Source organism: Prunus avium, chromosome 1 (genome assembly GCF_965620075.1).
Source record: "Prunus avium chromosome 1, drPruAviu1.hap1.1, whole genome shotgun sequence".
In the NCBI taxonomy this organism is placed as follows: Eukaryota; Viridiplantae; Streptophyta; class Magnoliopsida; order Rosales; family Rosaceae; genus Prunus; species Prunus avium.
Window position 1 is genome coordinate 5036213 of NC_142284.1, and position 25817 is coordinate 5062029.

Below are 25817 nucleotides of genomic sequence, written 5' to 3' on the forward strand. Positions count from 1 at the left end.
CAAGACTCGAAACAAAACTTTCCGAACACTTTCTAAGGAGAGAGCAACTCATGCAAACGACTCAAAAGTTTTCACAAGAAAAACTCAGTTTACACATTATTCACAAGGCGGCAAAATTCATAACACAACATGCTCAAGTGTAGTAGTGTGATGGCCAAATGGAACTCATTCTCCAATTTCAGTTTTCACACAACTTCAAAAATCATACCAAGCACAAATGTAACTTCAAATCTCACCAAAGTTGTCCTCTCACAAATGAATCACTCGGAAGAGGGTTACAATGCATCACTCAATAATAAATATGAGAATAGAGTTAAACCATACGGGACTTAACTCAAAATTAGCAAGATGAAAAACATGCATGAATATGATCTCAAGAAGGATGCTAAACACTTAAAAGCTGAAAAATGTGTGCAAATCAACCACATGACATTTAGGATCAATTTAGGTCTTTATTATAGGTTGTAATGGGGCTAAGGGTGTAAGGTGAGTAAGAAATGAAGGATATGGATACAACAAAGTCCAAGGAACTCACAATGTAAGAGCATATAATCGTTGACTAAAAGACTTTGAAACATCACGCTTGAGATTTTCACTCAGTTTTTGGTGATCAAATAGACCACAAAGCCTTATACCTCCACTAATTATGATTCACACTCCTTCCTTCCATTTGAACAACCAAGAAACATGGAATTGAAATTGAAACCATTGCCACTTAACCACGACTTTTCTCTTTTCTTTCACCCTTTGAGTGAAGTACTTTTTTTTTTTTTTTTTTTTTTTTTTTTAAAGAATGTAATAACCCTTCCCAAACTTAGCATGAAAAACACATCTAAATTAAAGCTCACGAGTTCCTTAGAAAGGTGAATTCTTGTTTTTCAGGCTAAGGCTAGAAGTAATAATTGGTTACTTGAAAGAAAAGGCATACATATAGGCTCAAGGTGGTTAACAATGGAAAATCATGCTTAAGCATGCATAGGGTTAGCTTGAAAGGCACAAACGGTCCAAAGAGGGCCTTAATATCATTTCTCAAATGTCATGTAATCAAATTGCACAAGAATGAGTAACTTTTAAGTGCTCAACCAAATCAATGAATAATGAGATCAGACAACAACTCAGATGACAAGAAAAGTAAGAATATGTGTATAACACTCATGAATTGAAGCACAAGGCTCAAAGCTCACATTATATGGTTATACAAGTCTAATTCATGCTTGATACAATTCTTTGGATCATGCAAGTCCCTCAACTGGAGAATTATGAAACAAATGGCAAGTGCATAGAGGGTTTCAAACATATCATGCTAGAACGATGCCATTTAGTGAATAACAAATTATTATTATTATTATTATTATTTTTTTTTTTTAACATCTTCAATCAAGTCATGTAAACATTCATCACAATCTCATCATATATGTCTGGAAAGTGACTTGAAAACAAAAAAGACTCAAAACTGAAAAGAAAACAGAACAAATTAAAGCAAGAATTTAAGCGAAACGAAAAAGACTTGCTATCCCTTCCCAAACTTAGAAATAAACATTGTCCTCAATGTTAAAGAATTCAGGCATTAACAACGTTATAACAAGAAATAAAGGGAAAGAGCAAGTAAATACAAAAACAAAAAAGAAAAACAACTACAACACGGTTGCAAAACAAAACAAAACAAAACAACACCAAACAAAACCAAACAGTAAGCCCTAACAACAATCTTACACATGCAGAAATCCAGCCCAATGAAATGCACAAACCAAATGAAAGCCCAACCCAAACGAAAGCCCAAAAGCGAAGAAAGTAAATAAAAAAATAAAAAAAATAAAAAACAGAGAAACCAAGTCAGAAGCACAAAGAGCGAGGACTCAGTAAAATAGAAAAAAGTGGGCCCTGAAGTCTCGGCACCTGTGAGTCACGGGAAACAAAGTGAGAGACGTGTCGACAAGCAGCGGTCTCTCTCTCGGTCCCAAGCCAGAATTATTGGCTTCATAGGAAGGTGTGACGACTTTTGTTTCTCAAAAGTGCTGAAAGGCAGAACTGTAATTAAAGGGGTTGGGGACCAGGTGAGGTGACCTAAGGGGATAGGCCGTAAGGGCCGCGCAAAACGCAGAAGCGCCGTGTCTAGGGTTACGTAGAAACTAACTCTATAAAAGAAGAAGAGAAAGAGTTGGGGAAAAACACACAAACGCAGAAACACACAACAGAGAAAAGAAAGAACAAAAGAAAAGAAAGTTCAAATGGCTTCTTCCTACCCATTCTCGCTGGATCTCAACCTAGCTCCACCGACTCAGACTCGGGGCCAAGCAGTGGCACCAGTGTGGATGCCCTACTTTGCCTCTGCACGGGGGCACGTGACAGTGAATGACTCGATACTGCTGGACAACGATGTTGCCCTTGGAGTTGCTAGAAATCTAGTAACTCCCAAGGATATACGGGTGCTGGGATCAAGGGATGACAACCGGGTCGTGAGCGATGCTCTGGCACTAAGCGTGCAAAGCACCGCAACAGTCGCAAGTGTGGGTCATCGCCTACTTGCGAAGTCCCATGAAGTGGAGGTGCTAAGAGGTCAGTTGGCGGCGGAGCGAAGTATGGTGGAAGAGTGCCAGAGTATTATTAAAAGTTTAAAAAGGGAAAGGGCAAGGATAGTGGAGGTGAATCGACACCAGCTAGAGGCGTTGCGGGAAGAGAACCAAAATCTCTCAAAGATGGTAAGTGTTTACGCCCATGACATGAGAAAGCAGCTGGAGGACCTGGACCAACCGGGTAAACGCAAGAAAACCGATCGCGAGAGTAGGTATGCTCAAGCTAAGAGTGCGATCTTTGGGAGCTCGAGTGATGAGCCCCAAGAGGCTGTGCGTGAAGCCCCGGAAGAGGATAGCCATAGGGCTAAACTCAAAGGTCCAATGGCCGAGACACCGAGCACTGTGAAAGAATAATTTCTAATGTATTAGTGGTGTGCCTGGTTGTCTTTGCCCTTTCCGTGTATTTGTTTGTTGTTGTTGTTTTTTTTTTTTTTTTTTTTTCAGAAATAAAAGAAAATGAAGTTGCAAAAGAAAAAGAAGCACACTTCCCAAACAAAACAAAGACGACAGCCGAAAGGGAAAACACACTTCCCTAACTAAAATAAGACAAAGGTGATAGCCGAAAGGGAAAGGCAAAAACACAAAACACTAGAAAAACACGGAAAAAAGAAAAGTAAAGTGAAAGTTAATGTGCTCCCCCTTGAAGCGATTAGGTCGAGCATGCCCGGGAAATCCGAAATGGCGTTGGCTCTCCCTCTCATCTGCATATGTCTATTTAAGCCACGCCTCTGCAAGCGGAAGAGTACCCTGCAATTCTTTCTGCAAACTCAAGGAAAACCATCAAAAACATCCAAAAACAAAACAATGGCATCCACATGTACTCACCTTGATGATCTCAACCTTGAGCTGTCACTAGCACCACCAAATTCCCAGATAAGGGCTCCTCCAAACCCTATCTTCCCAAACTCCTCATACCACCATGGCTCGGCCTCAAACTTCTCTGAGGTGGTGCCGCGAAGGGCAGTAATGCCGGAGGGCATGACTGTCAGCAGACTGACAGTTGCAGATCACCTGCATGTGGCGCAGAGGTCTGACCAGATGGCAGTGGACGAGTCCCACAATCTAATCGTGCTCAACGCGGTCTCGGCCACAAATTTGGGCATGCGCCTACTGGCGAGAACACGAGAGTGCGGGGCACTGAGTGAGGAGGTGGCGGCCCTGAAAGCTCTGGTGGCGGACCTGCAGAAGCGGCTCTACAGTGCCAGCCAGCATGTAGAGATGCTGCAAAAGAGGAATGAAGATCATGTAGAGCTTTTGCAGGTTCTACAAGCAAGAACAGACAGAGGCAATTAGCAGAAGCCTCAGGTGGTGCAAAATGCAACAATGAACATGTGATTGAGAAATTTATGTTTTTTTTTTTTTTTTTTCAAGTTTGTGTTTGGAATCACATGTATGGAATGAAATAAACATTTGAGCCAAAGTTCAGTGTGTGCAATCATGAAGCAATTTACTTCCCAAACTTAACAACAAAATAGAAACACAAACAAGTAAAGGAAAGTAAAAGTAAGAAAAACAAAGAGAAACAACAAGAAAATCGAAATTACCTTGGTTGGAGATTGAAATCCTAACTCAAAAGGAAAATAAATAAATAAAGTAAAATAAAAGTAAGTTTGAGTCTAGAGAAACTCCACTTTGAAGCGATTAGGACGACAACAAACTTCTTCTATTCACCTTGGGTTGCCTCCCAAGAAGCGCTAAGTTTAAAGTCTTTTGCCGGACTTCCAACATACTTGGGTCACTTGGGGGGTTTTGGCTCAATCGCCTCCTTGTGCCGAACATGAAGTTTCTTCAAATCCCTTTGCCATCTAATCAACCCATTTCGTATTCTTTTCTTTTTATGCACATGAGTAGGTTTCAAAAGCAATTTTAAGCGCTCTTCAATACGTGGATTAGATGGAGGAGGCACAAATTTAGGGTCGGGTGGCCTTCTCATTTGAGTAGAAGGAGTGACATTGAACATATGATTGGTGCTTGGAACATGGATGTTCAGCTTGTCTTCCTTTAGTACTTCAAAAACAGAATATGGCATTAGATTAATTGAAGCACCGAAATCAATTAAAGGTTCCTCAAATAATTTATCACCAACTATACAAGGAATTGTGAAACTTCCTGGATCTTGCAAATTGGGAGGAAGCTTCCTTTGCAAAACAGCAGAAACCTCTTCCGTTAATGCAACAGTTTCGCATTCCTTGAGCTTGTTTGCATCCAAGGAAGGAATATTGACTTGCACTTGCTTGAAAGTTTCCAATATGTCCTTGGCATGTTGATTTTTCCTAGAACTCATCAACCTGTGAGGAAAAGGAGCATGTAAGATATCTTCATCAGTAGGTTCACGAATTACCTTCTCCTTTCTTGCCCTTCTTGCAAGTTCATGCTTTGGGATCCACTCAGGTGAAGATGCTGCTTGTTTATCTTCCCCCTTGTTGATTTCATCATTTTCCTTAGGCCCAATCACTTGCTCAACCTGCATTTCATCAACATTGTGAATCAAATTTTTAGAACCATCAATTTCACCAATTACCTTACCAGTTCTCAAGGTAACTGCTTGAACATGCTCACGCCCATTTTGTATCACTGTTTGGCTAGACATTATCCTAGCTTCCCTTTGACTCAAAGATGTGACAATTTGCCCCACTTGATTTTCTAGATTGGCAATGGCCTTAACCATTTTCTGCATGTGGGTATCATTCCTCTGCATATGGGTGTCATTCCTCTGCATGATGAAACTATCTGTGTGTCTAACCATTGAAGCAACAATTTCTTCCAAAGTTGGTCCTTGAGGTGGTTGGTGAGATTGACTAAGTGGTGGTGGATTATAATATTGGGGTTGACCATAAGGTGGACAAGTATTATGTTGGCCTTGATATGGTTGATATGACCCTTGTTGAAAATTTGGATTGTCGGTCCACCAGAAGTTTGAATTATTTCTCCACTCCGAATTGTATGTTTGTCGGAAATATTCATTCATAGGCAATTCATTATGAAATGAGCCAAAAACATTTGCTTCTTCCATCACAAATTTATTGGAGTATTCTTACATAGTAAGTTCCACAATTTCAGTTGCGGCTGCCATTGGAGATGGTGGAGGTGACTCCTCGGATGTTCCTGTAAGAAAAAGAAACAAAAATAAATCAAGATAAAATGAAACAACAATCAATAAACAAAAATAAAACTAAGTACTCTAAACATACTCAAACAAAACAAATAAGCAACCGTGCCAGTTCCCCGGCAACGGCGCCAAAAATTGTTGCATTCCTAAAAGGACACAAATTAATGTGCAAACAACCAATTAAAAATACCAGCAAGTGCACGAATCTAATGAAGTATAGATTATGTAAGTACGGGGTCGATCCCACGAAGAACTTGTCGGTTTCCTATAAGTTCTAATTTGAGTACGTAAAGAACACTAATTTTACACAACACACAAACACAATACAAATTGGAAACTAAAAATGAAGTAAGGAAGATAAAAGAAATGAAACAACACAAGAAAATAAAGAAAAACACAAACAGCACTTTCTATCACCCGTTTATCACCATTTGGACAGATTCGTTTCTCTGTTTTTCAGTTTCGACCTCTGTCCAGTTTTTGACCTATAACTTTCCAACCGTTTATCCAAAATTCACGTTCTTTATACGGTTGGAATCAGCACAGAAAATGCAAGAACACAACGCGGACCAAAAGTCCAAAACAATTACGAAACAAACAAAATTCAGTGACAAAGACACAAAACGTGTCAAACACGCAACTCACACACACATTGGGGGGGTTTTTTGATTTGGTTCAAGTGACCTATTTCTATTGCATGAAAGTAAATGGACTTTGAATTTAAATGTGAATGGCAGAGATGAATTATCAAAATGTGAAATTAAAATGTAACAAACACTAGGGTTTCGGAATCCACCCTAAACAATTCTACCCATGTTCATGGATACTCAAGTGATGAACTCTAAATGTATTGATGAAGATGTTCGCAATCAAGACCATGGGTCGTGGCTCAAGACGCATTGATTCTCTCTAATATACGTAAAGTGCATGGTTCGTGCTACAATACTTGTGCCCTCCTCATAACCGAACCTAGGTATGGTTCGTACTTCGATTCGATTGCAAGGAAAACCCATTAAGTTCAAAGAGAATATGAACATCACAAGAACCCTAATAGCATGGTGTTTACATTAGGTATTCAAGAAACCAATTCACATGGATGGTTCTTACTCCATCCATCTATTGCTTAGGAAAATATGAAGATACACATAATCCCAACAACCTCAAGAAGCATGCTTTCAAAGGTAATCAATCAAGGAAAACACACATCAAGGATAGATTAATTTGGTGAATTGGAATTCATCAATTGTTGTCAAGAAACCAATTCACATGATGCTCACTTAAACAAGTTCAATCATTTGTTGCTAATTAGAAATTGTGTTCTTGGTTATCTTACACAACTTCTCAACTTTAGCTACATGCATACAACCTAAGGTGATTAAGCAAAGGAAGCAAACACATATCATAAAATTCAATTAGTGAATGGGGTTCATCAACAACATCTAGAAATTCATACACTCAAGCATCAAAACAATAAGGTAATCATGTTTAGGGCTTCAACCTAAGCCCTAGCTATGGAGTTTAGTTCCTCATAATCATTTCAAACACAAATTCAAAATGAAATTAGAAAGAGTTTACAGATTTTCAGAAAATGATGAAAGCTTCAAGATCATCAATGGTGGAAGTCTTCTTCTCCACTTTTCTTGACTGCACCTTGTCTTTCTCCTAGCTCCAAGCTCCAAAATCTGCTCTCAATTGTGTAGAATGGTGGAATACCCTCTCTCCCGTTGCAAAAACTCCCCCAAATCTGATTGCAATCCCTTTTGACTTCTCTCTCTCCTCCTTTCCAGCTTTTCTTTTAGTATAAAACTTATTCTTTCTCTAAAGCTATTGCCCATTGTCCCCTTGCAAATGATGAAACCTTGTTTTAAGGTATAATCCAAGGCTCCAATTGACTCAGGAAATGCCACTCAAATGCAATCCATTGTTACCAAAAGGTGTGGTAACAAGTAGAAATAAAATGCTATTAAGTGGGGGTGAAAACTGGGCCAAAACAAACATCCAGAGCCAGCGTCAATTGTCCGATCAGCTGGATAGGCTACACTTGCCCAATGGAGCTCAAATTTGGATATGTTGTAGTTAACATCCATTGGAACAAGTCTTATGAAGATCATCACCTCATCCAAGGACCGGAACATGCTGATCCAAGGCCACGAAGTTGACCTACGAAAATGAACAAAAACAGAATTTATATCAAATAATGCACTTTTAGCTCATTTTCATACAAACCAAGGTAAAACCTATTAAAACACAAAAAAGAAGTAAAAAGCTATAAAATGTCAAGAACTAACTCAAAATAGTGGGTGAATAACATGAAAAATCATGTGTAAAAATGAACCGAACACTATGTGGCACTTTTGACATATCGGTTGGAGATGCTCTAAGAGCATCTCCAAGGGATATGTCAAATACCAAACATCAAATTTAAATTTGATAGTTGATGTGGCAATTTGACATTTACACAGTTTTACACTCCACCTGATATGTCAAATAAATAATTAATGTAACTGTCAAATCATTTAAGATAAAGAATAAAAAAATAATAAAGGAAAATAATAAATGAAAATAACAACCAGCTGTCTTTAAAAAATAATAAAATATTCATTTGACATCTTGCTTTTGGGATGTCAAAAATAACAGCTGAACCTTCAGCCTTCATTCCACATCAGTTTTGACAATTCGGTTGGAGTGAGATGATATGTTATTTCTAGCTGTTAAATGTCTATGTGGCACTTTTGACATATCGGTTGGAGATGCTCTAGAGCATCTCCAAGGGAGATGTCAAATACCAAACATCAAATTTAAATTTGATGGCTGATGTGGCAATTTGACATCTTACATAGCTTTACACTCCACCCGATATGTCAAATTAAATTATTATTTTATTACATTTTAGTGTTGATTTATTTTTAATTAAAAAGAATAGAAAAGAAAAAATAATAAAATATTCATTTGACATCTTGCTTTTGGGATGTCAAAAATAACATCTCAATCTTCAGCCTTCATTCCACATCAGCTTTGACACATTGGTTGGAGTGTGTGAGATGTTATTTCTAGCTGTTAAATGTCTATGTGGCACTTTTGACATATCGGTTGGAGATGCAAGGGAGATGTCAAATACCAAACATCAAATTTAAATTTGATAGCTGATGTGGCAATTTGACATTTTACACAGCTTTACACTACACCCGATATGTCAAATTAAATTATTATTTTATTACATTTTAGTGTTGATTTATTTTTAATTAAAAAGAATAGAAAAGAAAAAATAATAAAATATTCATTTGACATCTTGCTTTTGGGATGTCAAAAATAACATCTCAATCTTCAGCCTTCATTCCACATCAGCTTTGACACATTGGTTGGAGTGTGTGAGATGTTATTTCTAGCTGTTAAATGTCTATGTGGCACTTTTGACATATCGGTTGGAGATGCAAGGGAGATGTCAAATACCAAACATCAAATTTAAATTTGATGGCTGATGTGGCAATTTGACATTTTACACAGCTTTACACTACACCCGATATGTCAAATTAAATTATTATTTTATTACATTTTAGTGTTGATTTATTTTTAATTAAAAAGAATAGAAAAGGAAAAAAATATATATTCATTTGACATCTTGCTTTTGGGATGTCAAAAATAACATCTCAATCTTCAGCCTTCATTCCACATCAGCTTTGACACATCGGTTGGAGTGTGTGAGATGTTATTTCTAGCTGTTAAATGTCTATGTGGCACTTTTGACATATCGGTTGGAGATGCTCTAAAAGCAAGATGTCAAATGAATATTTTATTATTTTTTCTTTTCTTTTATTTTTAATTAAAAATAAATCAACACTAAAATGTAATAAAATAATAATTTAATTTGACATATCGGGTGGAGTGTAAAACTGTGTAAGATGTCAAATTACCACATCAACCATCAAATTTAAATTTGATGTTTGGTATTTGCTCTAACTAGACAAAATAAACAGCTAAGAGCATCTCCAACCGATATGTCAAAAGTGCCACATAGATATTTAACAGCTAGAAATAACATTTCACACATCCCAACCGATGTGTCAAAGCTGATGTGGAATGAAGGCTGAAGATTGAGATGTTATTTTTGACATCCCAAAAGCAAGATGTCAAATGAATATTTTTTTATTTTTTATTTTCTATTCTTTTTAATTAAAAATAAATCAACACTAAAATGTAATAAAATAATAATTTAATTTGACATATCAGGTGGAGTGTAAAGCTGTGTAAGATGTCAAATTGCCACATCAGCCATCAAATTTAAATTTGATGTTTGGTATTTGACATCTCCCTTGGAGATGCTCTAAGAGAGTGATGAATTGTGCTGACATGGCATGTGGGACTCGTTGGTTTTTCTATGTATAAAGCTTGAAGCCATGTGTGAAAAATAATAATAATAATAATAATAATATATTTTTTCTTTTAGAAATTTTAATTTATATACCAAAATAATATTTTTCAAAATTAAAAATTAAAAAAAATTAAAAACTGCAGTTTACACTCTCTAAGAATTGTAAGCTTTAAGTTCCCCATTTTCATTTTGATGATTAATAAAATTTCCCTCGTACCGTCGTCAAGGTTCGAAAAGAGAATTGTGACATACGTAGAGCTCGTGTCTAATTACATAGGGACGTGACTATCAAACCCAACGCTATATATGCCAGCCACATTAATTCAAATTCTTTTTTAATTTTGTTTTAAATCATGCTTTCTTGTTGAGTAGAGATATCATTTTATTTTCGTTGCTTTAATTTTGGGTGATTAGGTGACTATTGGTAATTTGGAATATAGAAGATGAACTGAATTCTAGCAAATAATCATTTCAATAACGTGATTGACTTTCCAATTGGAAAATTATGAACTGATAAAAGAAAATATAAAAAAAGAGGGCAACATGACCAAAGCGTTGAAGAATCTCCTTATGATGGTCCAAGCAAATGCAGAGTTGCATTGGAAATATTGTTAAGATATGACGGGGGCCTACCAAAGAAAGAAGAAAAACAGAAGTCACCACAAGACGGCAGAAGTGAAGAATGAAGACCTAGAAATACCTCAACTCATTGGCAATCATTATAAAATTACTCATTATGGGGCATCTATTCTTTGACCCAAAATAAACGGAAAAATAAAAGTGAGCAAAAAAATAATAAATAGAAAATAAAAAGGTGCACGACTTAAGATGATCACAAGCTTTTGTTAGCACAATCTCACCATGAGCACTCTTTCCTTGTATGCGGATTTTCGATAATGGTACTTCTTACAAGTTTAACATGGCGCCAAAGCAGAGCAGGCGTATCTTAAACATGGGTTGGCCTAAAACCGAGCGCCCAGCGGAGTGTTAACATAATCACTCATCCATAAACACCCGGACACCCTTTTCTTATAAGCCGGTTTTGTAAGGGTGAGTTCCACCAGGAGGTTTAACAGCTCCTTGGTCATCTAAAGAGAATTCAGATATCCTATGTCCATATTGTCATTAGTAAGTGCTCAGTGGTAAACTGGGAAAAGGCTATGAATTTTTACTCTTTGATTTGGTCTGCTGAATAATCAAGGTGGCATAGATAAGCTCATTCCAGGCATCAGGGACCCCAGGAAGGCACCAATGGCTACAGTCTTGCTTCCTTGTGGAAACTTTTTTGCCAGCAGTTGCATTCTTTCCGTAGATTGATGGATGGCCATCCTTGCGGAAATTGGTCAAACTTGTCACATTCAAAAGTTTCACAGGAACCCGCATTTCTTTGATTACTTCATCCACTATCTTCATTTTCAAAGGATAGTTATCAAGTATGGCCCCACTTAAGACTGGTTCTTTTTCCCCATTGCATGATCCACCTGAATCCCAATCTCCTCCTCTGCTTTCCAGAGTTTGGAATGAACAGAAATTATAGATAAGTCAAACACTTTCCATAATAAACAAATAAATCAATTATATGCTACTTCTCTCGAGTACTTAAAAATTTGTTACTAAGTGTTTAATTATCTTAAAATTTTGTTCTGTTTCTCATTATAGTAATTTCAAGTTGAATGTTGAGAAAGAACGTTTCCCAACACTCAAAAAGCAAATTACATACAGAACTCTCTATTCTAGTTTGTCTGATACGAACTGAACAAAAATGTGAGAGATGAAAGGATTAATACCTGAAATGGGCAGAAGAGTACCCACGATAGAAGATCAACTGCTTTGATGGATTAACATTACGATCAATCCAGCTAGCCCAGGTCCTCAGAGCCCTTCTATAGGCCTCAGATGCATCAAACTTTGGATAAAGATAATCTCCCTCTTTATAGTAGTTTTTCCTGTAAGAAATAACTGTCATATTTCTACAGAGTTCCGGTATATTTTGTGAAAGTAAAAATGGCCAAAAGAAGAGATCATAAACCACTCAACCAGACTAGGTGCCAGTTAGTTGCAATCTATAAGCTAATTGAGTATTTTTCTTGTTAGAGATCGAAGGATACTATATCAGTTTTCAAAATTTGAATATTGACAGCACTCGCATTCTATGGATGATCTTTTATCGTCTACCAGCCAAAAGAAAAGAAATGAAGAAATAAACACCCAAAACAAATCAAAGTGATTAACACAACTGAATGAACCAGAAAAGAATATTTCAATCTGCAGAACAAATGTAAGAAAATAATAGTAAGTAAATATTAGTGCAAGCATACCCACGAGCAGTCTTTCCATGACTCCACCAATGGCCAGTATTAAAGACAAGAATGTCAGCTCTTTTCCAACGTTTAGCTGTCTTATCAATTTGATCTATCGAAAGAGTTGGATTTGAACTCCCTTGAGCATTAATGCGGACTCCTTCCTTTACAAGGAAATGCGACCTCACAAATTCCACTGTACAGTCATAGTCCTGTCCAAGATTTTCAGAAAACTTCACAATCAGTAGAAGTACCAACTGATCCATTATACTCCCTACAACTAAGTTGAACTTAAAATGAGTATGATGTAATTCTGTGTACTGAATAACTAGTAAGGTAAAATTGGATTTAACTTAGATAGTTTCAGCCCAAATCAAAATATTGTAATGTCAATCCTAAAACTGAATATGAAGTGTGTTCCAGAAGGTAAGCTTTCACCCAAATATGGCAGAAGTAAATTTAGGATGACCAAACACACATAGATTTAGTATGTATAATGAAAAGTAAGTTCTAACTAACATGAAACAAAACCAATTGGGCTATGGGGAAGCTGCCAACTACACTTTACAATCAATGCTTAAGAACGTGACATGTAATCAAGAAAAAAACTTACTCAAGTGCAAACTATATGGGTGCATGAACTAGAAATTAGGATTGCAATGATCTAACCTCGAATTTGAAAACATAGTAGCCTCTTCCCTTAGTTATTTTGTGGCCGTGAATTTCATGCATTCTGCTCTTATTATGCAAGCCTTCGCGGAGGAGGCAAAGGATTGACTCAAACTGGTTCCGGTTCATGGAATCTCCTACCAGCATCAATCTTTTACCACGTAGTCTCACCAAGAAGTCTGATGCATTAAACCTACGAGTGACGGTGAGTGCAGAAACAAAATGTATTCCAAGAAAATTGATAAACTATCATGAATAAGGAGGCAAATAGAATCAAAGTAAAATGGGAGACCAAAATAATTATTCAAATACTTAAATAAATATATATTAGGAAATCATCTTCAATATTGTTTCAAAGATAGCGTGCTACATACAAATGCCGTTAAATTGCAAAATGGCTCGAAGTGGAACTAGTAGCATAAAATTTGAGGACTATGCATACCCTCAAACTCACTAAAACTGTACCTCTCAGATCAGAACTAGGAAGAGCATAAGTTCTTTAAAAATGGTCAGAGAGCCAAATAAAGCAGCAGAATTCAAAGAGCCAAACTGAACAATCATTATATCTCTAGACAACATTTGTAATTTATTTCCCAAAACTCAACTAAAAGTTCAATTTGTAAATAGACATCTGTAGACAACCCATTGTGTAATATCTAATTTTCTGCCCTTGATATATGTACTTTTCTAATATTTTCTGTGGCACATTATAAGAATCACTCTTTTTAGCTATAAAGTCTACACCTTGCCACTAGAAATTCTGCAGCAAGTAAATTCTTCCCGAGAAGCACAATCAATTTTTTTCCCCATCTTATAAGATGCTTTCCTATATATAAATTCTTTTTCCCCCATTTTGTTCTACTAATTTGCATCCAATTCAAGCTATTTCTTTGACTTCTGATTGATCTAATTAACATTTGGGGCCTTTATCACTCATGGAAGATACTTCAATAATTCTTTATTATAAAACAAAACGATTTTGTTCTGTTTTATCAATTAAATTGACTTGCATTAATCAATTGGAGAAGCACTTTGGTAAAAACAAAATGTTGTATACAGAATTTATTACTGCATTCTACGCTAAACAAGGAAACTCATCTTTCTTTTTCAATTTGTTCAAACCATATCCACAGCCTTTTATATAGGCACTAACAATTTCCTAATGACAAACAACTAGATTTGTTTGACATAGTCTCAATAGCCCTGTGGCATAATGGCATAGATCTCCTTGAATTTTGCAAAGATGTTTTTCAAGTCGTGATTCAAATCCATGTAAGGGTAGATGTGCATCATCCCTGGTGTGGAGCATGATTCAAAAAATGGTAATTCAGCAAGTTGGTGATTTCCTAAACATGGTTAACTAGTCCAACCTAGATGTTAGTAGTCTCCTGATCACCTCCCATTGCATCCCTCGCTCATTCAGTCAAACCACCAGTCACATCCAAGGGCATCACCTCTGTAATCAGATCTGGATCCAGTTCCAATTTCAGTTCATTGCACCGTTGCACCAAACTCAACATGCTGCCCTTGATCACCTCCCATCACATCCCTTGATTTATATAACTCTATGTACCTTACTGAGCTATAGAACTCTAGTACATGTGCATGAATTTGCACTCTGTGACATTTACTGAAATGAGATTGCAAAGTTCATATTTTATCACTAGCATCAAGCCCTTCCCCACAATGGAGAATTATCAGGCTGAGCTGTTAATGAGCTCAGGAATAAGGTGAATTTAAGAAACCTTCTAGGCATGAAGTTGAGTTAGGGCTGAGCTCATCTGTCTTTAGATTAAATAAATGGCCAAAGCTCCACCCTCTGATGGAAATGAGCTTGCGCAGGGCTTTCTTTATTACTAAATCCTTTTCTATGGGGACTCAAACTTGGGACTTCCTACGATGTGCATTCTGACAATTTGATTCTTCAAGATTGCAGATCACTGATTGAGAAATTTCATTTGCCCACTATGTGTTTGATTCATTCAATTTCTCATGGAATTCAAGCTTGTTAGACAAGAATGCACATTTTTTGGAAAAGTAATCAAACAGATAGAGCACCATATCAATGGATGCAATGCAATGGTAGTGATAGCCAATAACATGGCCAATGGAGGTTGCCATTTCACAATCCAAAAACAGAGACCAGAACAGAGTTTCCGTTTGTGATGAACGTCTAGCATCCTTTGCTCATTAAGGTTTCTTCATGGGAAAAAACATATTTTCTGTATTATCTTTGTCCACTACCCATAGAAGTTTTCTGGACCTCATTCTAGGAACAAGATTTCTTTAGAAAGCAAGACATTTGGCATCATAATGGGTCCTACATTGTGATTGAGCTTGGTGGGCATTCAAATTAGATACCTTGATGTTTTAATTGCAGCAAGTAGACACGTTCTTCCTAAAACAGATCGGTGGAAGCTTTCCTAAATTGAAAATATTATCCATTTTCAACAATTGACAACAGAACAAAATAAAAAAAGCATAATATCCACAGAGAAAAATCACAAAGATAACAACTAAAGCAGGACAGAGATACCTTGGAAGATCACAGCCCTCAGGCTTCCACCGCCATTTGAGATACTCAGAGTCACTCCTCCCATTGCTTTGGCAATCAAAAGCTTCATCAACATAAGGGCAAGAACTGGGTTTATAAAGCGGGTAACGCTCATCTTTCACCCAAGTCCCCAGATACAAATCACACCCAATTTCACCCATTTCACCAAATGGGATTTCATTTTCACGACCTGGGTCTTGCTCAGTTTCATCATTGAACTCCGTTGGCTCTTCAGTTTGTGAATTGGATGAAACGGGTTGTTGGGTTGGTGGGTCCAATGGCTGTGCAGAGATAGAATAAAGCAAGGGCGGTTGGTAATTACTGCCTGAAGAAGGTGTGTCCACTGCTACTCTTTCTGTAGATGTGGAGTTGGGCAAGGAGAGGTTGGAATTTGGAAGCGAGGAAGAAGAAGAAGAAGAAGAAGAAGAGGGGATTTGGGGAAAGGGATTTTTGTAGAGAGAGAGAGAAGGCTCAAGAGCTCGTTTGCTGAAGAGGTAGATGGTGAAGAGGAACAGGGTGATGAAAAGGAGAGTGGTGACAGTGTAACGCTTCTTCTGGGTTGAGGAATTGGAAGCCACTGCCATTTCACACCATTTGGTTTTGACAGTGAGTGAAGTGTGGAGGCTGCATCGGTTTTTCTGTTATTAAATTTTCCAGGCAAGTTAACAGGGACGGAGAGAATGAGGCACTGAACTTCCCAATGAGGAAAGGAATTTTCGTTTTTTTTTCTTTTTTTTATTGTTCTATCAAACATTATTTTCTGCTTTTACCAACAAAAAAATACATTATTTTGTGCTCTTCTCACGTGCCTACCTGGTCATGATAATTCCAACAATGATTTTCTTTTTTTCTTTTTCTTTTTTCTTTTTATGGTTGTGGAATGTAAATCTTTCTTTGCTTTTCAACTATTTTGCATTCATATTTTGTAGAACATAATTATATCATGAGCACTCTTGCTATATATGAACACTTTCAAAGTTTGAAAGGTTTTATGAGGAGCCTATATTTTCATTTGAGACTGCGGAAGTTTGTATGGAAGTGTAAATTTAGATTATTATTACTTTTTTAGGTTGAATTAGGCTTTTTCTTTAGCAAACTTCCTCCCTACAAGGGAATTTCATTCTGAAAAGCAAGCTAAGTTCAAACAAATGGTGGAGTTTGATAAAGATGGGACGCTATATATATTATATATATCTAATAATTACAATATTCATCAAAGCGTGACATCAATTCATTTATGTTATATACGTGTATTTATTCATTAATATTGTAATCTAAGTTCATAACATGTCAACCTTTACTATAACATTTAACTTTGAATATATACATCTCCTTTACAAAACTTGGCAATAAATGTTGTGTTGTATGTTGATCTTTTATCCGTCTTTGAAGATTAAATCAACTACAAGTATAATAAATGAATGGTAAGACATGACGAAACCCTAACCTAAATTAAAGATAAATTGAAGTGACAAGTGTCTAAGTCTTGTTGGCATTCCGGCAAGGGCACCGGTAGAATACATTGCAGTTTTACAAGGTTGTTTGTCTGAGTATCTCTTCCTCACCCCATTCACCCAAAAGACAACCAAATAGCAACTAAAAAACCTGACAAATTTCATCATGTATCAATTCAAGCGAAACCCTAATTAGCAAATGACGTGCTTCACAAGTTAATGTGATCAAAACAGGTCACAATCTCATCACCCTATCATTTAATATCTGCATCTGCATGTCCCCAACAAAACATTAATTTGCAGTTTTTCCTTTTGCTCTGGGTGTCAGCTTTTGACACAAGGCTTTAATAGCTCTCATGGAGGAAAGAGTCCAATGGAGTCTGATGAGGGTTTCTCCTAAAACACAAAAGAGCTTTGGAGTGCATGCCTTGGGGAAAGGAATCAAAAAGGTATGTAATATGTATGATATGTAGCTTAGCTCTAGGCAGGCAAAAGAATGTTGTGCTTTTAATTTGGGATGTGAGAGCCCCTTTGACTTAAAACTTCAAACTTGTTCAAAAAGAATTCTGTTTTGTTTAATTCTGTCATAATTTATTAATTAATGGATGGCCAATGACTTGAATGCTGCAGAAAGGAATTTAATGAGGTTTGGTGAGAGGCTTTCTTCTGTTCTTCAAAGCTACAGAGATGTTGATATATCAAACAAGTCTTTTACTGTATATCCTGAGATACCCTTAGTAAATGCATGTCCTGTTAAAACCCCCCTCTCTCATTAACCCTCTTTGTATTTCTCTTCAAAATATATATGTCACCATAATCCCCCATTCCTTTTGCCTCTCTATCTCCCTCTCTCAAAGGTCGCTTTTGTGGGTTTTCTTGTATGTTTGTCTTTGTTCTCCTCTGGGTTTCTCTGGTTTATATATGGTTCCAAAGTTTATATAGCTAGTAGCAGTGAGTGTGTTGCAATGAGATTGGCTGGGATTACACTTTTGTGCCTCTTGGTTTTGGCTTGTATTAGATCAAATGCAGTTGCAAGGTCCAGCTTTTTCACTACTTTTGATCATCATCATCATCATCATCATCATCATCATCATGTTGGAAAGAGGATGAAGAGCTCATCATCAAATGGAAGAGTGCTAGAAGCAGCAAATTTCAGCCAGTACTGCAAGTCAAAGGGGCACCAGTTTTATGATTATTTTTTTCACTCAAACTCTAAGAACACCACCTCAGAAAACAAAAGGGTTGTTCCCACAGGTCCCAATCCCTTACATAACAGGTAAAAAAGTGATGAAGAAGTAGCCAGCCTTGATGTAATAGTAGTTAATACCTTCATATATGGAGTATTGGCATATTGCTTCCTCTATGTTGAAGCTTCTCTCTCTCATTTGTATTTGTATTTCCTTTTTGTTTATCTAAAATGTTAGTGATATAAGTAACTGAGAGTTTTGTTTCTTAAGATCTGTATGTCTTTATGTGGGAAAGAGGAGGATATTGGTGTGCTACTGCATATTGTTCTAAGGAAGAAGAAGTGCTTCTGTTTTGATCCATTGCCAGCATTATATAAATAAAAAAATTAAAAAAAATCCTGAAATGGAAAGCTTCATTAATTTAAAACTTGTGTGATAAAAGGATTAATTTCTCTGTATCAGCTGCTCAACATGCCAGCCTTCATTAAATTCAAAGCTACTTTTTCCCTCCCATATAGATCTTTCTTCAGCTTCTCTTGGTTTGTCTTATTCTTTTGTCATTTTTTATTTGTAATTTTTTGTGTGAAATTTCTCTCTTTCTTCCTCCTCCCTCATTGTCTCTGTGAGGCTATACTAGGTCGTATCCCTCTAAACAAGGCACAGCAGTGGCGGGGACAGCAGTGGGGTATGGGGGTGCGCATGGTGCAGAGGGAAAAGTCAAGGTTTGGGTTTGACAGAGAAGAGGATGTTGGGGTTCGTGTAAGGTAGTTGAACACCTATTTAAAATCAAGGGGAGAGAGAGAACATGATTTGGTTATGATTGTGTTATTGTGCTCAATGTTCTTTTGCTTTTTGATTTTTTTCATACTCACCTACATAAATGGATGAAATTAGGGAACTTCAGTAAAACTAATTTTTATCCAAGTGAGTCAAAATGGATTTACTTGTCAGAGATGTCATTTATAATGCAATTTAAGGAGATAGAGTCCGCAAGAGTTTGTAGATCAAGTGATAAAAGCAGGTACCACTCCTGCATCCGGAAGTCATGTGCTCAAATCCCCCTCCACCAATATTGCTTATACTAAAAAGAAAGAGATGGAGTTAATAGACTACGGAGCAATATTTGTCAGATTAATTATTTAATTTATTAAAAGATGTCTTGAGTTCGAAATTTATGAATTGACAGTAATTTTTGAATAAATAAAAAATATATACATCTTTGCATAGTGTGAATTTTGCATTGTGTTTCGTTTGGCTACAATTTAGTGTAGAGTAGTGTGTAGAGAAAGGGACGCCTGGTCAGACAGTTGGTCTTTTTGCTGAATGTCAGACTGTAGGTTACAATAAGCTTTGATAATGCTTTATTTTTTGCAAAAAGGTAACCCCCCCAATTACTAATTTGGTGCGAGGAACAAGAAAAAGCTGCAATTGGGCTGAACTTTATTTCTCAGACCAAGATCTCTGCATTTTGAAACACTAAGTTTGGCAAAATACTGTAGATTTTTTAGCCATGATGTTATATTGCCAATTATATGTTTACAACACCAACAAAAATCAACCCTAGTCATACATAAGCTTGAATAGAAAGCTGCTAAATGATTTTCAAAATAGATATTCCAAACTAAGATTGCAAGCCATCCTGCTTAGGAAGAATCTTGAATCTAAGAATGTCTCAAATGATTGTTAACAACTCTAATTGCATAGGAAGCTAAAACATCTGTTCCGAGCTTCTCAGAAGTGGTTCTTCAATCTTCACCCCTTAACATGTAACATCTTTCAAATCTCCCATGTGCAAGTAACAAAATATTTACCACCAAGTAACCCCATTTTTCTAAAAAATTAAAGATTAAATAGACACGTGTGAAAACTTAGGGATGAGAACAAAAAAAAACCAATAATTTGTAGCTGCATTTGAAGTTTTACAGTGGCACGAAGCCCTCGTACCATTTTGACTTTCCTTGCAAGACAGGAAACTGCCCTCAAGTTGGTGGTTTAGGTAATGAGGTAGATTCACTCTGAAAGGGAGAAGGGAAGACCTCAGATATTGTATCCCAAGAAAGGTTCTGATCTTTCGTGCGTCTTCGTTCTAAGAAGGCAGGTTTCATAGGTGTTCCAATCATTTCAACTTTGCAAGTTAGCATTGCTACAACCTCTGACATTGGGGGTCTCAGATTTGCATGAGGCTGAAGACATAAGAAGGCAACTTGGATTGCTTGCAAAACATCCCTTTCCACAAATCCATTTTCATGCAATTTTGGATCTACTAGCTCGATCACCTTTGACATCTTGAATAACTTCCATGCCTAAATTAATAAGTGAAATGGTCAGTGGCATGACTTCCAACTATGCTAAAAGAATCATTGAATTGCTGTATAAGTAATAATTGATGAAGGATAGAAGGCCTACATATTCAGGGAGGTATTGCATTTCTGATGGTAAAGTGAGATCTGTGTTTTTTCTTCCGCTAATTATTTCGAGCACAAGAACTCCAAAACTATATATGTCCGCCTTTTCGGACAATTCTCCTCTAATAGCATATTCCGGTGCTGTATAACCTCTGCACAAGCAGAAAAGAGACAGTTAAAAACAGAAGGAAAAACAGAGAAGAATATTCTTAAGGCCCTTTTTTCAGTTTGTCCACCAATTGCTGGACTGCAAGCAAATTGCGTTATTCCAACATGCATCTAAAGCATAATTTCCGCATCTACTTAAAATCATCACCAGATGGACTTACTCTGATGAGGTAAAATCTTCTAAAACATGTGGTGAATACTAGAACTTTACTTTTGAATTCATAACTGACTGAAGTGCAAGCAATTTTTCTTTAATCTGTTTATCCTTGGCTCTATAGCTGTGAAAATAACAAAACCGGTGGCAGCATGTTTGTGAAAATAACTATAACCAGCAGCAGTGAAGGAACTAAACCAGTTTCGGTAATGATGCGCAGTAGAGGCATACAAGACCTTCTCATGATTGTGATTCTTGTGGTACATAACATTATTTTTCTTTCAAAAGGAAGAATTATGCTTTCTCTTTTTTCTTTCTTTCTTCCTTTGCCCATGGGAGAAAAGGTCTAATGTGCATTACCAAATCTTGAACAAATGTATAGAACGTGCTGTCTAATCAATGACTCATGAAGGGGCCTTATGGAATAATATATTAGGTGAAGGACTTACAAAGTTCCAGCAAATGCTGTACTGAGATAAGCTTGGTCTTCAGGGAAGAACCTGGCCAGCCCAAAATCTCCAATCTTTGGTTGGTATTTCTCATCAAGAAGAATGTTGCTTGCCTTGATATCTCTGTGGATAATTCTTAGGGGAGAATCCTCATGCAGATACTGTAAACCTCGAGCAATACCCACAATTATCTGGAACCTGGTGCTCCAGTTCAGGAACCGATCACTTTTTCCTGTGTTCCATTAAGAAGAGTTATAAGTAATCATCAAAGTTCAATAATTTATTGCACTATGTCTAAGTGTCAAGTTTCAGTTAATGTGCTGATCGAAGGAAGTAGATCTTGGACATGAGATCAGAAAATCAGCCCTTGAAACATGTTTGCAGAACAAAATGATTGACAATTCATTAGTAAAAATAAGTAACCTTCACATTTAGATGGATTGTTCAGAAATAGAGATTGCTTTCGAAGAAGAAAATAGCGTACACTTGACTCAGCCATCTGATAGAGCATTATGAATTCCCAGAAAATATATCCTCAAAAAAATGTCAGGAGTAAACAACTCTTCCAACATCATATCAGATAACAAAACAGAAAACTGAGTCTCGAAACTATTGGAGTGGTACATCCTGAACAAAAGCTAACATTTTCACACCATAGTAGGAAATTCAGGTTTGGCGGCAGATTGTATATTTACATGCAGTTTTTGAGGACCCTGAATCCCTGATGATGGCTAATCATTACCTACAAATTTCCTTCTCCATTTATGAAGATCAAAGGAATTACATTTACGTACATATGAATCATCCTATGCTAAGAGCAAAAGAATTATTTTAGTTTCTTACATCTGTCTGCTTACTTTTTAAATTTTTGTGTTATGGGAAAAAACTTTGTTAAGTGGCATGTGGATACGACCAATATATAAATGGATAGAATGCAAAGTATTCAAGAAGTAATACCATATACTATGAGGTCCAAGCTCCTGTTTTTCATGTATTCATACACAAGCAGCCGTTGAGGCCCATCTGAGCAACATCCGATAAGACGAACCAAGTTCCTGTGCTGAACGCTAGTGATCAACTTTACCTCTGTAAGAAATTCTGATTCTCCTTGTTGAGATTTGTCAAGGCACAATTTCTTAGCAGCAATTAGCCTCCCATCTCCTAGTTTTCCCTGACAAAAAGATAGAAAGAGATTTAGAAATGAAGGACTCCCATCTGTTCCTCAGAATCCCAAGAATGTGTTCTCCCAACTCCGAACAGAATGGTGATGAACATATAAAGGCGCAGAAAGCACCAAAAGTTCCATTTTTATTTTTTCCAAGTATATTGTCATTTCAACTTATCACATCATATGTATTAAATGAATCTTAATATTTGACTTTGAAAAGTGAAGCAGCCTTGCATCTACACTATATTGAGACATTTTTAAAATCTTATGAGTTAATGAAGTTATATGTAGAAACTTGTGGTTTGGATGACTGTCTCAAACTTGCAGGTTCAGGAAGAAAACAAATAAATAAATACTAACACCATTCGTTGCCATAGATTCAGTAATAGTACCCGATAGACAGGGCCAAATCCACCTACTCCAAGGAGATTACCAGGATGAAAGTTCTTGGTTGCCATCTTCAATGTCTGGAAGTCGAAATAGCTTATTGTTCGAAGGTTCCCACTGAACAAATCTTTGGATGCTGCATGAAGACAGAAAGAAAAATATTACAATTGAGGTCTTACCAAAATGTTGGTTGTTATTTTTTGAAATTAATCTATACTACAACCTGGCTGCCTACTGGCTCGTGCTACCAATTTCTTAAGCTCTTCTGGTTTGATCATTTTCCGAAAGACAAATATCAGAACTAGCAAAATTATGAGCATGACTATCCCTCCAAGGAAAAAGAACAGTGCTGGAGACGGCGTCTTAGAAGTGGAGTTCATCTCCATAGAGGTTCCTGGAGACGCCACTGCAACTACAAAAAATTGGAAAACTGGTTTAGTAGTTTGTGTTTGGATATATATAGTTCCACGTAGGAAAGTTAAGAAACCTTGCAAGGGCTTATAAGGAGTTGTATCTCCCTCATCATTACCAATAGGTTTTCGGGTTGGAACCTCAACATGGTTTTTACAATTTTACATAACAATCAAGCCACAATCAGATATAAGGATGAAGAACATTGTTTTTGCAGTGAAGATTCTTTACCTTGTACTCCTCGGCCAGTCATTGTTTAGTTTATAGATTGAAGTGAACAATTAATGGGTGTAGGCTGCAGCAGGTAGTCAGAGACAACAATGGAAATGTGGTCTTGGTTTTGCTGCTATTGCTAGCAGCTTAAACAACAACAACAAGAACAGCAACAGCAGCTAGAACCATCCATTGTTCTCTTTCTCTTTCTTCTCTTTCTTGTTTGTTTGGTTTTTTTTGTTTATTGATTTTCTTGCATTGGAAAACGCTTGGGGGGAAAAAGAAAGACAAGGAGAGACATAGTGTAATACAAGGGTGTAACATAAGAGTAATCGAAGGAATGGAATTTCGGACATTACAAGACAACATGTAGTTTTTGGTCACTTATGGGCGCACGAGTATTCTTCTTGCCATTGCCAAACGACAAGCTCAATCATTTGAATCACATACTTAACTACTGACTAATAATTTGATCAAAGAAAAAAAGAATTTACCAACAACAATATTTAATATTTGCATTTCTATGTGCCACTAAGAGCACTTCTACCCATTTGTCATGGCAAAGGGCAAGGGTAAGGCAATGGCTGTTACTATTCATGTGGATAGTGGCAGCCCTTGCAAAAGGCTTGTGGTGTTTCCACCTATTGCCATGGCAACCACTATTCACATGAGATATGAGGAGAGAAATTTGTATAGAGTTTTGTTGTGAGAAGTGAAGAATATGACTAAGTATTTATTTTCAAAAATTCTGAAATTTCTATTATTTTTTTAGATTTTCTTTCTTTCTTTTTTTTCGTTGCCAACGTCAGCAAACCCAAGCAGCAACCCAGACTTTTCTTGCCTTTGGGTTGGCCCGGTTTGCTAGGACCCATGTGCTGCCCGGGCTGTAGAAGCCGACTAGAACATCAAACTGGGGCTTGGGCCCCATGTTGCTCGGGCTAGGGGGGCACCGCTGGAAGTGCTCTAATAAGGAGGCCCGAGATTAAACAACCGTGGTTCATGACCACCTCTTTTCAGCTAAGTGAACTTGGGTGAAAAGGAGCGGACTCACTGTCTTACCAACTGGCCTAACCATGTATACTCACCAAACATAAATTTGAATAAAGCCATAAAACCAGAGTTTCTTTCAATTTTGTAGAGAATATTATACATTTGTTTATATGGTTTCTAACTCCAATTTCAAATTACCAACAACCATTGCAGCTGTCCATGAACATCAATTATTATAGTAAAGTAATTATTACGCAATGAACGGGGTTACTATGATATTTTTTGTTCCGACCGAACGCCTCTCCCAAAAGGTGCTACTTTAGCTCTCATTTAAATCTTAATTCTTTTTTCAATCAATAAAAAGGAAGGCTTATTATCACAAAACGTCCCCGACGTTTGCGAAACTATCACATTGCGTCCTTAAAGTATTTTTGTATCACTCATGGTCCCTAACGTTAATATAGGTGCTCTTAAATAGTCCCTCCGTCAAAAAAACTGTTAAATTCAGGAATATAATCGTCAAATCAATCCAAAATTATATAAAAAATATATATTTTTTATTTCCTTCCCTTCTCTCTTTCTTTTCTTCTTTCTTCTTTCTCTCCGCCCGTTCTTTTCTTCTCTTCTTCTCTCTCGCTGTTTCTCTTTTTTTCTTCTTTTTCTCCTTTTCTCTCTTTCCTCCTCTTTTCTTCTTCTTTTCCTTCGCATGGCTGTTTCTTTTTCTTCCTTTTTCCTTCTTTGTTCCTCATTTCTTCTTCTCTCTTCACTGGAATTGTTTTGTTTTCCCAAAGATAATGCTGCAAAAGTAAGCCCCACAACAAAAACGGCTCCTGCTACTCCAGCTCCCACAGTCCCTGTGAGCAAACTACTCCACAAGTGTCACTAGCCATACAAAGCATAAGAGGTAAAAAGAAAACGGCAATCTATTCAAACAAGCATTACCTCCAAACCATTTCCTCCTCTGTGAATCCAATGCATCTTCTCCATTATCGGAATCGGACCACCCCTTAAACCCATCAGCAGTCGAGTTTGACCCGACCCACGAACTACAATTATGATGGGGTTCCAATCCATTCCCAGGCCTCTCTCTGCCTTGAGCAACACAGAGCACTCGAGCCCGATTATCCAGCTTTCCCAGTTGCATCCGTACAAGAATGGGGAAGGTTTTAGTGCAATTTCCATAATTTAAAGCCAAACGAAGCTGGAGCGAGCTCGGAGACCATCTTGCAATCACAGTAGCTTTTGGAGAGAGAAGAA

General features: G+C 37.0%; 2 protein-coding genes across 2 annotated transcripts; both read right to left on the reverse strand.

Moving 5' to 3' along the window:
- Positions 1-10748: 10748 nt before the first annotated feature.
- On the reverse strand, positions 10749-16295 carry TBL5 (TRICHOME BIREFRINGENCE-LIKE 5). The gene is made up of 5 exons (XM_021960323.2): positions 15557-16295; positions 13021-13213; positions 12370-12563; positions 11839-11997; positions 10749-11552 (listed from the first exon to the last, which is right to left on the reverse strand). The coding sequence occupies exons 1-5, from the start codon at positions 16156-16158 to the stop codon at positions 11210-11212; spliced, it is 1491 nt and encodes a 496-aa protein (XP_021816015.2). The 5' UTR covers positions 16159-16295; the 3' UTR covers positions 10749-11209.
- Positions 16296-19739: 3444 nt separating this feature from the next.
- Positions 19740-23834, reverse strand: LOC110758393 (cysteine-rich receptor-like protein kinase 44). Its single transcript, XM_021960255.2, has 7 exons — positions 23589-23834; positions 23170-23358; positions 22952-23082; positions 22349-22562; positions 21392-21623; positions 20622-20772; positions 19740-20518 (listed from the first exon to the last, which is right to left on the reverse strand). Exons 1-7 carry the CDS (start codon positions 23608-23610, stop codon positions 20195-20197), a joined length of 1263 nt encoding a protein of 420 aa, XP_021815947.1. The 5' UTR covers positions 23611-23834; the 3' UTR covers positions 19740-20194.
- Between the last annotated feature and the right edge of the window lie 1983 nt (positions 23835-25817).